Source organism: Copadichromis virginalis, linkage group LG11 (genome assembly GCF_057382275.1).
Source record: "Copadichromis virginalis isolate Kocher_CV1m ecotype Utaka linkage group LG11, C_Virginalis_male_GT1.1, whole genome shotgun sequence".
Lineage (NCBI taxonomy): Eukaryota > Metazoa > Chordata > Actinopteri > Cichliformes > Cichlidae > Copadichromis > Copadichromis virginalis.
In genome coordinates this window covers 34,282,985-34,298,856 of record NC_140628.1, presented here as the reverse complement: position 1 = coordinate 34,298,856, position 15,872 = coordinate 34,282,985, and the positions used below count along the sequence as shown (strand labels likewise).

Below are 15,872 nucleotides of genomic sequence, written 5' to 3'. Positions count from 1 at the left end.
TTTAAAAACTAAAATTTCTTGGCTTCAGGTATCTGCATCATTTATTTTAACGTTTAGAATAAGTATGAACATCCGTTGCAACGTATTATCTTTAGATCAGCTGTTAATTAGGTCACAGTTTTGGTAAAACCTTAAATCATTTTCTCAAGATATTTTAAATACATGGTTACCCAATTCCTGCATAATATTTCTATTAACAATAATGGAAACAAAAATTCCACCCTTATGTCAGTTTTCAGTGTGTCTTATCAGGAAAAGGACACGTGGACATTTATTTAACAATGGTAGTAATTTCCTTGTTTTGTTCATGATGGCTAACTGTCATAGTCGCCTTGGACACTTGTTGAAAGTCCAATCAAGTCCAAATGCAGTGAAAGAAGCTCCAGAATGGCATAAAGCACACATTTTGATGCTTTTTCTTTTTATGTTTGTTGTTTGTATTTATTATGAATTTAAAAGGCTAATTTCATGGAAGTAAAACATCACAAGTAGGAATAAACTCTGCTGCAGGCAGTCTGAAGGATTTTAAGTTCGTACTAAATTAGAGATGGGCAGCAACGCTAATTCGATTACTTTTTTCAGTAATGAGTAAAGTAAGGGATTACTACTGCAAAAAAAGTAATTAGATTACTGTAACTTTCCCGTAAGCACACTGCATTACTGCGTTTCAAAACCGTAATTTTGTTTGTGTCTCATGACAATGACGTAGGAGCGTGCAAAGTCTGTGGCAGCAACAGACGTGCAGATTAACAATGGATAATATGGAGTGCGGGAGAGAGTACGACCATCCAGCATCTAAAGCGTGGACGTACTGACATTCCTTTGAGTTTGATTCCTTAAAAAGTGAGAAAAACATTAGCGTCCGCTGTACACCCTGCATGGGAAGAAAACTTCTTTCTACAGCGAAAAATTAAACTTAAAATCTGAGCAAGCACCTAGCACGCTGCCAAAGGAATGTGAACTTCACAGAGAAACCCCCAGATCCCCCCACTGACATGACCACTGCAGCACCGGGCAAACCTCCACCGGCCCCACTCCTGCTAAACAGGTGACAGTAGGTTTAGGAGAGACAGGACTTACTGACGCTGAGTCTTTGATTTTATTTACTTTTTTCTGTGTTTTACTTGCATCTATTTGAAAGAGTGAATGCAAACAAACCATTATTTTATTTTATATGGTGGAATAAGAAAATAGGTTTAAATGTTAAATACATTTCTTCAAGACAAAGGCAGTAACATATAATTTAATTTTTGCTTGATGCAATGTGCATAAAGTTAAAAGATTAAAACTCATAAAGCAATTTTTAAAGCATTTGATTCAATTGTATTATGCATAATAAATAGAAGTAATAAAGTAACTAATTACTTTTGAAAATAATTTGATTCAATTTTATATGATGGATTGTGCAGAAATTGGGCTGAAAGGTCTATTGCTGTAACTAATTACTTTTGAAAATAAGTAATCAGTGAAGTAACTGGATTACTTTCTTGGAGAAGTAATCAGTAATTAGTAACTGTTTTCAAGTAACTTGACCAACACTGGTCCTGATTATAGTTTGTATCATCTTAATTGTGCTCCATGTTTTTTCTTACCCTCTGCACCCAGATAAAGTTTTTATGTACTGCTATGTCCTGGTTTTTATCAGGGTTTCATTGCCATGCTTATGAAAAGCAGGAAATACGGTAGTTTTTAAACATAGCTGAGATATGTATACCAGTGCAGTGACCACTTTCATTTGTTTCCTAGTAATCAATATATATATATAAATAAATAAACATACTGAATTATTCGAAATAAATTACACTTTTCTTTTTTAAAGAGATGATATAGTGTGATTTTTTTTTTTTTTAGCTCCTGCTTAGATCATTTACATCACACATTTTTTTCTATACTCTGCAGTCGGAGCAGGGCAGCAGTGGCCTGATGTTACACCACTGAATTAAAAAATCCCGCCCCCATTGTAAATATCGACTTCCCTTCCACTGCAATTTTGTGGAGGTCAGTTGAAGAAGCACAGATGTAAAGACTTGAATAAATGGCAGCTGAGTTTCATGTAGCTGCTTCAGATTCACTCCGGTTAACCTGTGGCATCAGTTCCTGCTATCACCTGTGAACCGCTCCATGCTCCAAACTGTAACATAGGTATGGTTTCATTTTACAATGAACACAATTTATAAACCTAAAATCAACCTAATGGCTTATAGTTTGGTATTAGTTTGCCCAGTGTCACAGTAAAGTAAAGAGTTCTGTATTGAACTGAAATTGATTACCTTTCCAGTATTTAGAGATAAACCACAACACTAATAGAATGCAGTTAAATGCTGTGTTGTAACTCACAGCCTTAGTTTGAAAATGTTAAAATTCTCATCATTTGCATAACCAAAACCACAAAGCTCTTTGGTATTATCTGGACTTGTGGTGTTCTTGATTAGTGCAGCTGTCAAAGTGCATGAAGCTTCAAAGTTTCAGAGAGCAAAAAAAATACCATCAGCATTAAGTGAGGCTTGGATGCAGACTGACCACTAGGTGGTGATGCAGGATATGCTGAAGCAGCTTAAATCCTGATGATGCTTCATTTGTTTTGTTTTTTTATACTGAACTTTTGTTTTTGCTTTTATATTTACTCTATTTCAGCATTACACAAACCTTTCTAAATACCTGATTATAATCTATTTTTTCAAGAAAAGACAAAACATAAATATTTCATTCCATTACTGAGTATCTGTGATTTTGATCAAGCAGATGTAAATGAAAAAACATCAATAAAAGGCGCTCAGTGTCTGGGTGGTGATATATATATATTTCTCATGGTTTACAAATAACTTTTTTTTTTGTTTGTTTTTTTTAGATGCGGCATAGTACATTACACATTATTTCCATACAGCAGAATAAAATAAATATATTGCACTTAAAAATCATCAAAACACAATCTCACTGGGTGTATTTGGATTATGGCATTAAAAACAAAACAATTTCAAAAACAAATCATTTTCAGTGGTGAATTGCGATTCAGAGGTGTTAAACATTTACATCAACATGGAAATCACCATTCAGTAAACAACAGAAAAGGACTTTGATTTCCACAACACGTACATTTCCCCGTCTTGCTCACTACACAGCTGAGATAAAATCAAGTACTGCCAACTCTTACACCCATGTTCTGCTGCGTTAGGCTACATGTGATGTTAATATATGGTATGAGTCAAACTGGGACATTTACAGTGTTTGTTTAACCAACTCATGTTGCTCTTTCAGCTTAATTTCAATCTTTTCTCTGTGCTGATCGCTGTGCAACTGCAGAGAAGTGTTAAAGGGACACCTTTAATCAAAATACACAAAATAAACCAAACAAAAAAACTCCATCCATACCGCACATTTTATCAGTAGTGATGGGATTATTCTTTTTATTTTTTGAGTTCATCTTTAAAATGAAAGTCTGTACCACAGCACAGGTTGAACTAATCGAACTGTTAAGGTAAATCGTTTCACTTTTTGAGTACAAACTAATTGGATTTTTCTGGCATAAAGGCTCAGATTACATTGATGTCAGTCTGCATATTGGCCTGGATGATTTATCATCAACTGCAGTTTTTAGGACTCAGTTATAGACCACAGATACTGGCTAAAATGACTTTGTTGTGTGTCATCAGAGCTTTTAAAATAAATGACTGTAACCGAGTGTGTGAGCCAACTTCCTCATTTCTGCATGCTTTAAATGAGACCCAAGAGCCAATATTTCCAGCTGTGTCTTGTCACCACATACACACATTCAGCCTCTGTAACACCCAATGAAGACAGACCACCAAAAGGCTGAAAGCAAGGAGGAGTCGGGGTTTATATTTCTACTGTACATTTCACGCTGTTTTATGTGCCTTTTGATATAAAACAGACTACAGTGAATGAGTCGTAATTCAGCCCATTAGAGGCCAGTCAGAGTAGATTTATAAGGGCCACTCAACCACTTTCACTAACCTAAGCAAATTAATATACAGCTATATAAAAAAGGTGTCATTGAAGTGATTTTAGTTAGAGTCCAGTCACTATACAAAGATAGTGAAATTCATCAGTCTGTGTGAAATCATTCTTAAACCGAACGACTTTCGTCAAACCAAGCGTACTTTCTCAACTCCACAGAGATGAGCAAGCGGCGTGTTGGATCGTTGGTTTCAGATGTCAAGGACAAGTTACTGAGCTACACTGTATGCTGAAGTAAAGTTGATCAGGTATTTAAAAAATTAAATGCTGAAGAACTCGACGTTATGACACTTCTATCACAGATAAACGTGGTGATTACGAGGCCATGATAGCTTTGGGTTATCTACACCTCTGTCTAGAAAGTTTGCTGTTGGTCCGTGGTGGGACTTGTGTTAAATTCAAAGATGAATCTTAGATTAAAGGTCTGCATGTGTTTACCATGGACGTGTTATAAGAACTGGAATAAATTGAAGTGCCAAAAACTGCAGTTCCCTAAATGGCCACTTGAGGCTTGTTGCTAAAGTGAGTCAGTGCTGACCCAGGTTAAAATGCCCAACTTTACAGGAGAATTAAACAGGTTTACAGCCTGTGACAAAAACTGGTTTTGGCCTCTGTAGCTAATTTCCCCTTTCATGACAACTGTGGTGCAAGTGAACTGTTATGTAACTCAACAATTTAGACTGTACTTTGTCTTGAAGTTACACATAATTAAAAGTGACTCCTCTGAATGACACTTGAGTGCCATTTTTTTTAGGAATACTAAAATATGAGGAAAATTGCCTAAAAATGCCAAAAATATCTTCTTGCTAGGAACCTTATCAAATCACCTCTAGATCACTGATTAAACACTATTTAAACAAACAGCAATCATATTAACCTTGAGTTTCAGGTGTCTATAGAGATTTAAACGGGCACCAAGAAAGAAAAAAAAATCAGCAGTAGTAGCATGGTATCCAGCTCTTTCGATACATCTGTGGTTTGAGCAACTTCGCTGCTTCCATTAACTGGTCCTTTAAACAAAGCAAAAAGCACCTTTTCATTTTTTTTTTTGGCTCATATTTTTCCATATAAAGTGTGTATGTCTACTGCGGTCAGCATGCGTCCTATTATTTGTTTAACTCCACAGTGACAATTTTCCTATGAGTAAATGTAGCACGTTTGCCTTTGTACAATGCATTTTAACATGTTTTTTGACATTATTTTCGAAACACTGTGGGAGAAACAGTGTTAAGTTCTAACTTTCAACTGTACATATGGCTGGTTTTCTCCAAAACAGAGGAAACCTGAGATGGCTGCTCCGGCTTGATGACATGCTGAAATGTTCACAGACTGAGCCTCGGTGTCCATCCGGTGGAGTTGTGAGTCATTTTGGAGAACCACAGAATTGCCTGCCATCTTTAGAGCCGGTCGAGCCCCTGCTACCATTAGTGCCTGTTTAAGGGAAGACAGGGTTTTCTACTTGTTTCTTTAAATAAGTCAAAGATCCACTTTCTGTTCAAGAAGGGCCAAGATCAAACATACTCCTGTTATCACCTTGCATTAGATTTTTTTAGTTTGTATTGAGGTCACAAGTGTTTGTACAGTGTCTTTTAAGCATTCGTAGAAACCACAGGATCTGCTGGTGTTTCCGCAGGTCCAAAGGATGGCGCCACAGTCCTTTTTTGATTGGCTGTCAGTACACCTCATCCTCTTTATGTCATGACCGTCACCTCACTTACTGTAGGTGAACTATTTACAAAGACCGAAGGGAAAGATACAAACTGGATGAGGAGTGAGGAAAGAGCTTGATGCTCCGAAACACGGGTGAGTGTCAGAGCGAGGTTCATCCATCTCCTCCCCAAGATAGAGTCATACAAATGGTGTCATCACAGTGGAGGAATGGCGGAGTCCCTGGATGGCAGCATAGGGGCCCTGCTGGAAGTAGTGGTGGTAGCGTGGCATGTGGAAGGAGGGGAAAGAGGGGCCGCTGCCCTGCATGGTTCCAGCCAGAGCGGTGGGTGTCAGCGGCATGCCCAGTCGGCTGTAAGGGGGCAGGGAGCCCTGGATGGGGTGGGGCAGGGAAGCGGTGCCGGTGCCCATGGCCGATAGGGACTGTGGGTGTTGAAAACCTGAGAAACCTGAAGTCGTGGTGACCCAGGAACTCAGGGAGAGGTTATCTGAGGCGGTGAACGCTGAGCCTACAAGAGACAGATGAATGTCAGTTCAGTTGGGATACAAATAGATTTCAGAAAAAGGCTCACATAAATGTAATAAAACTGGATTTAAACCAACTTTAAATTCCTGTCATGGTCTCTGGGATTTTTGTACTACATCTGCTGTATTAGTTTGTTTTGCCATCTTTCTAGTTTCCCTGATCTACTTTATTCTCCTGCATCTTTCATCATGTAAAGTGTTTGTCTTCATGTCTCAGTATTAGTTATTTATACTGTGATACTTCCTGCTTTGTTTTAAAGGTGAGTTTCTTGTTCTAGTTTTATTTTCTGCCTTTTTTGTTACTTAGCTGCTTGTTTTTTGGATTCCTGCTTTGTGTAGACATTGCAGTCTTATTCTTTTCAGTTATTTTTGGATGTTGCATCAGCTAAAATGAAGTCCTCTCTCCTGACTCTATGACGTTATAAAGCTCCAAACACCCCCCCCAAACAAACAGGTTTACATTTAGTAGAAAACTCAGATATTGGTCTTCATCTCAATACTATATCAAAATATCATATTTGTCATATATTGTGTATATGACAAATAGCCTCTATATTATTTTTATTATGCATTTTGTAGTTCTTAGTTGCTAATATACTTTCCAAGTATTTGTTCATTAGTAGCTGTTAAAGTGTTTTCTTCCCACATACACTCACCAGGTCATGTTCGGTTATCAGTGGCACTGTAATTATCCCTCAAATATTAGTACACCTATATTTTTTTAAATGGTAAACTTCCTTAACTTAAATTGGAACTGCAGAAAATGATGAAGAGAATGATGAATTTCTATTTTATATGGAAGATGGAAAAAAAAGGAAATGAAAGAAATCTACTAAATATAATGCTTTCTCAGGATCTGTGGTGTCTGCATTTATGAGTGTTTACCTCTGGTGTGTGAGGCGTGTCCATCCTCGCTCAGGTTCTCCTCGTCACCCGCGTAGGTTCGGATTGGCGACCGGGCGTATGAGTGCTTGTGGATCAGATTCTCAACACTTTCCCTACAGCAAAAGCCGAAGAGAGAGCCCCAAAATAAATCTCTTTTTGTCATTTTAAATATTTTAAAAGACATTTTTTATTTGATGAGATGCAGACTTAACAAAAAAGAAACTATGTCACTTTTTTTTGTAAAACATAATTTCTAGAATATTTGATTAGGAGCTTAATAAAATAGTTGCAGAATAGTTTTGTTGAATAGTTTTGATAGAAACTTCAATTATCCATTAATGTCTGACAACATAAAACAGATACAACATCAAGAGCAGAATAAATTTTTTTTTAAATGAGTTGGGTTTTTCACCTATAATCTAATGTGATAATGTTCAGGGGTTAGTGACACTGAAACGGACAGGTCACAGATTTATTTTTAATACCAGTGCAATTTTCTAGTATCTGCCTTTTGGTCCATTCTTTGTTTCTGTGCAGTAACAGGATCTTTCCTCTTTACGTGATTTTTTTTGGCAGCATGTCTAAGTGTGAATTTCCCTTTTGTGTATTTTAACGTTTGTGTTGACTGTGCATGTAGATTTTGGTTTGTGTGTTTACGATCCAACAAAGTGCATTAGCTCATTTGAGTCTTGTCAGACAGCACTTCTCAAACACAGTGACACAAATTGTTGCGGGGGGGCGGGGGTAGTGAGTGTTCACGAGTGCGTGTGCATGGCTGGGTGGACAGGCAAGTGGTCTGCATCACGAGAGCCATGCGTTCACATTAGCAGCCCCCCTCCTTGCAGCCCCTTTGCCTCCAATTAGGTTAGGAAAGTGCAATATCTGTCAGCAGAGGAGTACAAATGTGTGTGTTTTTATCAGCGTCGGGCCCCTCCGGCAGAGGGGCCACCGTGAACTCCCACAATACGCAGCATCAGGCGGGAGGCAAACAAGGAGGGGAAGAGGCGGGGCATGCTGGTTTCAATCAGTCATTGCAGCCAATTGAATTACAGTGTGTTTTAGTGCAGTGGCCGACTCCAGACTAATGTGATTTCTGCAGCTCCCTAAGATCAATTGATCTGGTCTAATTCACAGCCCTCAAAAAAGAGAAAGACAGAGGAGAAGAAGGAGGGAGGAGTGTTTGTCTGGCTGTTTTTCGACAGTCTCTGTTTGGGATATTTGATTGAAGGAAATGGGCAGATGGTCTGATTTTGTCAGCTGATTTTGGCCGTAGTGCCGGAATCGGGAATTACGAGAAGTGTGTGTTTTGGCAGCGTTCATAAAAAAAATCCTTTGGAGGGGTGATTTATAACTCTACGTGTGTGTGTGTGTGTGTGTGTATATATAAAGGACAGACAAACTATTCTTGTTCATGCAGAATATAGAGAGATGAAAATAGAACATATAACAAAAGGAAAAGCAAGATAAAAGGACTGGGGGGGGGGCACAAGTGATGGGGGAAAGAAACGAGGATGATAGCTGGGAGTTTCAGTGTTTAAAATTTGTTTAAGATAAGACAGACAGAAATGAAGAACAAAGAAGCTAAAGAGGGAGGACAGAAAGGGAAGACTGAAAGAAAAAAGAAATACAAGGGAAGGATGATCAAGAAGGTAAGCAAAGAGAATGTGAACTAATAAATAAAAATAGAGACGAGGAAGAAGAAGGATACAACTAATACACAGACTAGAAAAAAAACTGGAAAAGAAAAAGTAAAATGAAAATTTTAAAGAAAAGGGGACAATGAAAAAGGATTGAGGGGAATCAAAAAAGGGAAAATAAAGAAAAGTACCGAGACCAAGTAAAAGAAAAAAGACAAAACTGGGGAGAAATATATAAACCATTTTTAAAAAATGGATGAATGAAAATTGAAGCAAAGACAGGGAATAAAAAGTAAAAGGGTTGTATGAAGACACAAGAAAACAAGAATAAAAGATGTGAAAGCAAGAACAGAAAGAATGACAGAGTACAGTATGTGGAGCATGGATTATCTGTTCTCCACTGACACAAACAGAGGGAAATAAACACTCCAGCTTCTGTATTTACTAATGAGCAGCAACCCCGGCTATGTAACACTCCCCCCTAATCGTGTATCTTATCCGTAGCGGTGGGGAGAGAGGTAAACAAACAGTGCAGGACCCAGAATCCCATGTACCTCTCCATGTCCGTCAGCCGCGAGGAGTCCCGGAAACCTTTGGCGAACGGGTTGCTGTCAATCTTCAGTTTGGTTATCTGGGAAAACACAGGAGCAGGAGAGTGAAACGAGTCAGTCAGGTCAGGTTTGACACCTCATTTTATTGTTTGGTTTTTTTTGAGTCAACATGTCTCTTCACGCTGGTTCTCTGCAGCTACCACATCCACAGAAGCCCAAAGCATAGCCAGGTTTTAAAGCTATTTATATTTTTTAATGTCTGTATGCATGTCTCCTCTTTGTGCTACAAAAGAAGCAGTAAATAAAGGGACACACAGGAAAAGCAGCACAATTTCTCAGCTCTTATTTCATTGACACTTTTACAATTAAATTGATTAAATTCTAAATGACCAGATTTATTTATTTCCACCAGCACAGCACCAAAAGGTTTGCAGGTCACAAAATTTTAATCAATTATTTTAGTTTTATTGGGGAAAACTGTGAGAATTTCACAACTAATTAAAAATCATAAGAAACGTGATTTTCTTATAGAAATTCTGTTCTGGATGACCTTCACCTACTTACAAGGTGCACAAAGAAGGGGATAAAGACAGCAGACAAGCTATTCAGCACTTTCATTATGCAGAACAACTTTGTTATTTGATTTACACATTCAGGTTAGCGTCATGGGGTTTATTACAGATGAAATTTTAAACTGAATAGGTATAGAAACAACCAACTGTATACATGTCCAACACATACACCCACCAATGAGGCACTATGAGCTTTAATTACGGTATATGGTGTCAATCAAATAACAAAGTTGTTCGCTATATTGTACTGTATATATTATTTACACTATACTGTCTTAAAGGCAGAAGTGGATGCACGCTTGAGCTTTTACCTGGTATCTCTCGATCTTCGTTAGGTCTAAAGTGCACTTTTAATCTCAACCTTTACCCTTTCCAAGGATGAGAAGTCCTTAAATTGCTCAGGCAGCACAACTCGCTGTGCTGATAAGGCCCATGTGATACAATCAAAGGCTCCAGATTGACTCTTAAATGGAGTTTGTGGCAATCTTTATAATTTAAAAATTTCATGGGAACCAGCAGCAGATTTTTGGCAGAGTCCTTAAGCCTGCAGGAGTCAACAATCACTCACCAGCTGGTTCTGGTAGGCTGTGACAGCTGTGAAGACAGTCTCAATGAAGACGAAGGTGCGGAACTCCTCAGATTTGAGATTGAGCAGCGAGGCAGTGTGGTCCTTCTTTTTTATGATGTGGACCCGTGGCTGGTATTTGTGCATGGAGTTGAGGATGATCTGCAGAGGACAAGAAGAGCAAGAATTAGTTTACAGTGACATGTAGATGATGAAGATGATGATGATGATGATGATGTGAAAGCTCACTGGAGTCAGAGTGCATCAAGATCAAGTTCAGATATATTCTATTCGATTATGTATTCCATCTCTGCACCACAAAGCACTATTATTGTCCATTAAAACATACCAGGGAGTCATACTGTCGCAGTGACTATTCATTGTGTGAACACACAAACTTCAGTTTACTTTTACCCAATCCAATTCACACCCTTTTGCCGCTGGATGTATTCGGCAATCCACAAGCGTTCTATTAATGTGCAGCATAAAATAGTTCCCAAACATTTCATCAAAGTTACAAATATAAAAACCAAATTACACTGACATTTGTGACTCATTTTAAAAGATTTCCACAAAGATGATCCACAAAATGAGAATTGACAAATGTATTTGAGAAAAGATTAATTTGCATGGAGGATAATTTTGCCATTAAAACCATAAAGAAAAAAAAAATCATTTTAAGCATTTAGTATAAATTTGAAAGGCTATGAACACGGGGTGTGTAAAGCTAAATAAAGTGAATTTGTATACAAATGCTGAGTCTTTCTAATCTAGCCCCTCCCTGTCATACTGTGGTTTATGTTTTATATATGTAATTTTTTATATGTATATTACATTTGGTTATGATATATTTTCTCTTTTCTTGCTTCTCTTTATTTCCTTACTATGAATTGTAGTTTTGGAAAATAAAATAAATGAAGTATAAAAAGTATAATGCAATATGAAAACACTGCTTCACAGTAACTGGCTCAAGTATTCATTGTCAGAAAAAAAGGTTCAAGAAGCCCAGAGATGAAAAATTCATTTATACCTGAAAGTGATGTCTTCAAATTGGAAAACGTAATTTTCTGCTACAGGTAATCAAAATTTTATGCCGAATATTTTTTATTTTATAGAATATTATGCACATAACTTCAGTCTTTAAGAGTACAAAGTTATATTTCTGCACCACTTTTTGTTGTTGTTGTTGTTGGTGGTGGTGGTGGGTGTGTGTTCATGTGTATATGTGGGCAATTATTCTGTTTATAAAGTTAAAAATTAATGTTTAAATCGCTTTCTAAATTCTAAATATATAATGTCATTATATTTTTGTGATATTTTAGTAAATTTCATGTCTTTACCGTTGCTGCTGACCTTTCAAATGATCAGACTTAAGCTGCAGTGTTACAGAAATAATGGCGGATGAGTATATAATGGGAATTTGTGTGCATTCAGTTTATATGATAGCATGAGAAGAATTATTGGGGTAAGAAGCGATATTACTGTTATTTTTTATTTTATTTAAAATAGTCTTGCAATGTATTATTTTGTATATATTATACGTTGTTAAACGCATGATATGTATTTATATGTATACACTGCATTATTTTTACTGCTGCATTCCACTGTTACTCGGCAGAAGAAAGAATCTGGCAAAACTAAAATAAATAAAAGGAGTGTAGAGCATTTTTAATTTAATTGTATATTTGTTTTGGAGACATCCACCTCAATAGATTCAATTGAGGTGCTATTTTTGGACTGAGAAAGTGCACACACCCTTTAAACTAATAATTGCCGCGTTTCCCAGACTGTGCCCTTCTGTTGACTTATTAATGGATGACAGTTATTATTATTATTTTTTCGGCACTGTTCTGGTGTCTGCTTGTCCTTGCCATGATGATGTCAGTGAAGGGAGGATTAAAAGAACAATTTGCCTTAAGTCGTATATTTCGCCTGAAATGAAGCTAGCTTAACTCATTTTCACGGGGTTTCGAAACACTAAAGCCTCCATGATGCTAGATAAATACTTGACGTGTTGTTTCGAGGCAAAAAGATGTGAAGAAAGAAAAGAAAGAAGAAAAATCAGGTGCTCACATGTCCGTGTTGGTCCAGTTCGTTGTTCGTCAGCTTCACTTTCTCAAAGGAAACCATTTGCTTCATCAGCTGCTCGCCGGTGAATGGAGAGTCTGGGTGGACGTACAACCTGCGGGGAAAAAGAACAGCACCTCTGATTGGCTGAAAGGCGTTCGTTTCCTATCCAATCAACGTTCAGCAAACTGGCAAATTAAGAATCGCTTAGCGACTAACCAATTAATTGAAATTACAATAAATACTGTGATGTAATAATAATAATAATAATTATAAGAATTTGTATTTATAATTATGAGGTTAAGTAGGCCTACTTTAACACGCCCTGTTTATAAATTCACAACAGCCGCTTGGTGTGAGATCGAATTAGCTACGCTACATGTAAAACTACCACAAAAAGTAATTAATGCCAAACAGCATTACACCTTTGTCAGAATGTTTTTTTTACTCAGTATTATTATATGTTGTGTTTATTTTATTTTGTAAGATTTAATAATTCCTAATAGGCTAACTATAGAAAAGTCGTTAATAAGCACATATCAATGCATTTTTTAATTGAACAGCATTTAAGTGAAGACTACAATCTTCATATGGGCTCTAAAATCCAGGTTCTTGAAATAAATGGCTAGCTATGTAAATAAATAAATAAGAATAAATAGTTACTGAAAAGAGGCCTCCAAATGATCTCTTTCTTGAATCAAATCAATATAAGTCTGCTCTCCACTTTTTTATAAGTTGTTTATATTTAGTTAAAGGTAAGACAAAATGTAACTAATTGTCAGGTTACATAAACAACAGCCTACCAGAAGAGAGTCAGCGGTGTCCATATTTTCATAAAGAATAAAGTTTGATATTGCAACTGAAATAAATCAGGTATAAAATATTCATAAGTGCCAGAAAAGAGCAGAATTATTAGCGAATTGTTCTCAGGTTTTTCGAATATCCACCCATTCTTCCAACGTAATTACGGTCATTTCATCTAACTTGGAAAGTCGTTCAAAATATTGAAAATGTCTTTGGAACATTTTCATATTCAAATTCAAGTCTACACAGAGGATTTTTTTAAAAAAAGGGTATACATATTTTAAAAAGAGAGAGAGGGAGTTTAGGTCTGCCTACCTGGCGGGGAGAGGGGGGTCGGCCTTGCCGGCTACCAGCCAGGAGGAGCGGTGGTAAGCGTATCGGTAGCGCTTGTTGTCCACTGGGACAATGTCCATCAGCACGATGTACTTGGAGTCCTGGTCCACCCCGGAGAAAGAGACTCGAATGGTTGGAAACATCCTCCTAATGGTGTTTTGTTAGAGCAGAAAGAAATAATTGCTGAGTTAGAACACTGGTCTTTCTAAATGTAGCGCTTGCTAAAAAGATAATAAAAATAAATAAAGTAAATGCACAGTTAACTTTTTTTTCGGATATTCACAAACAGTTTGTGTTTTCAAGCCATACTCAGTGCAGGAATACAGCTCTGAGTAGTGAATTATTAATTTGCATTTGCTGGGTTTGACGCTACGCCTCACCAATGTCCGTAAATGTGTTAAATGCAGTTCAAGTTTCACGAATTCGTTCACAGGTCCTTAACATTGCCTCACGTTTCCCTTAAAACTACACCCATATATATATATATATATATATATATATATATATATATATATATATATATATATATATATATATATATATATATATATTATTATTAATTTTGTGAATAAGGTTCACATCGACCAGCTGCAGTGTCTGCCTTTATGTTAAAGTAACCTGCGGTGTGTTTTTCAGGTGGCTCTTGGGTCAGTGAAACATTAGATCACGGTGTAAATGTCCTTTCACAGCACCTGCGGGAAGTCATCAGATGTCTGCAGCTTCCTGTTTAGATCGCTGCTCTATCTAAAGAAAAGTCAGACAGAGCTGCAGAAGAGCTTTATCCTAATTTTATTTTTTCAACTTTCAAAAGGCTCACAAAGAAGTTCCAAACAAAAACGAACCATAATTCATTTCTCTATTTGTATTTCTCACAATATCGTCTTTTATTTTTCTCTCACCCGTCTTTTTTTCTGATATATTTATAGCCTATTTATGGGACAATAAATAGGTTACATCAAAATATGAAAATAAAATTAGCGGTAGTTTACCTTCCAGATTTGGTGATGATCATCTCAGTACCGAGCTCGTGAAATTTGTCCCACAGCTCTTTGGTCTCAAGGCTGCACGAGATCTTCGCCATCTCCTCGCTTGGGATGCCTGGATTGGTGGGGATGAGCGGCTCCGTGCACACGGCGGGCGCGCTGAAGTCCCCATGCCCGTCCAGGGAGGACAGGTCAGCCAGGGACTGCTGGTTGCAGGAGGACTTCTCCACGAATTGCTCTGTTTTATTTAATTAAGGTGGATTTGTGGAGAAACAGGGATGATTATTCTCATTTGATTTTGATGTCATCAGGAACAACTGCAAGATTTTGTCTTAAACAGGGAAAGCAAGTATGTAACCACAGTCTGCTAAAATATCCTGCTATGCTGTTGTGTTGCAGCATAATAAATGTAATAAATCTTTTTATTATAATACCTCATTTCTACTAGAGCGGCTTCTATCATGGATAAGGTCAAATAAAATAAACACACATATCAGCTCTGTAGAACACGTCTGTCGTTAATGAGAAGAAGCACAATTTACATTCTTACAGAAAATCTGAAAATTAAAGTGTAATACTTGTCTGACATGCCCGCTTTAAAAGAAATAAAAAGATATTTTGGAGAAGCAGCTCGTCTTTTGATTCGATTGGCAAAACAAAATATAAAGAATTAAAAAAGAAAATGCTCTTTAAAATACAGGGAAATTAAATGTTGGAACAATGAATGCGCAGGGTCAATTTAGAGCCTTTTTATTTGCAATCATTTAAATATTAAAAACTCTTTCATTGAACACATTACTTTTTGATTAACGTATATAATAAATTGCATGGATGTTTACTGTCACTCTATGTATCCTCGTGAATTTCCTTTTACATTTTACAGACTAGAACCTCACCTCACTGCTATCACAGTTCATCTTTATTTAATTTGTTTCTTCAGCATTTTCCTTTTATTATAACGCATCGTTATTTGTAAAATAGTGACTGATTTGTTTTACGGTTCCACATTTTTGAGGTTACAAACGCCATTCGTTGATAAACTCGCTTTTATTATTGGATGTTTAACTGCAATTCGAAGTAATTCGAAAGTGTAACCCCAAAACTAAACTCACGTTGAGCCTGTTTAAGTTTTCTGATTTAATTCTTCAATTCTTCTCTTACCCAGAGGCTTGATGGTGTTCTCCTCCGCCTCCTTGTCCTTATTGGGCTTCCCGCTGGACATCAGGGCTGCTATGGAGAAAGCATTTGCCCGGGATGAGAGCTGCGGTTTCGGGGATGAAGTATACTCCATGTTGGTGAAGAGACTG

The 15,872-nt window shown here is 37.1% G+C and overlaps 1 protein-coding gene and 1 long non-coding RNA gene across 2 annotated transcripts in view; one reads left to right on the top strand and one right to left on the bottom strand.

Annotated features, from left to right (window-relative positions):
- Positions 1–6,252, top strand: part of LOC146699182 (uncharacterized) — a 10,787-nt gene extending 4,535 nt beyond the window's left edge. The window contains exons 3-4 of the long non-coding RNA XR_014922792.1: positions 4,135–4,223; positions 5,252–6,252. This is a non-coding gene — a long non-coding RNA (uncharacterized LOC146699182). The remainder of the gene's footprint in view (positions 1–4,134; positions 4,224–5,251) is intronic.
- Positions 5,817–15,872, bottom strand: tbx20 (T-box transcription factor 20). The gene is made up of 8 exons (XM_085472158.1): positions 15,727–15,872; positions 14,572–14,803; positions 13,565–13,729; positions 12,452–12,560; positions 10,382–10,540; positions 9,245–9,321; positions 7,054–7,166; positions 5,817–6,152 (listed from the first exon to the last, which is right to left on the bottom strand). The coding sequence occupies exons 1-8, from the start codon at positions 15,854–15,856 to the stop codon at positions 5,824–5,826; spliced, it is 1,314 nt and encodes a 437-aa protein (XP_085328284.1). The 5' UTR covers positions 15,857–15,872; the 3' UTR covers positions 5,817–5,823.

Coding starts and splice junctions, on each gene's coding strand:
- tbx20 (XM_085472158.1), bottom strand. CDS start 15,856: ATGGAGTATACTTCATCCCCGAAACCGCAGCTCTCATCCCGGGCAAAT. Junction 12,561..13,564: donor GACCCCCCTCTCCCCGCCAG/GTAGGCAGACCT, acceptor TTTTCCCCGCAG/GTTGTACGTCCACCCAGACT. Junction 6,153..7,053: donor ACACGCCTCACACACCAGAG/GTAAACACTCAT, acceptor TGTCTCTTGTAG/GCTCAGCGTTCACCGCCTCA.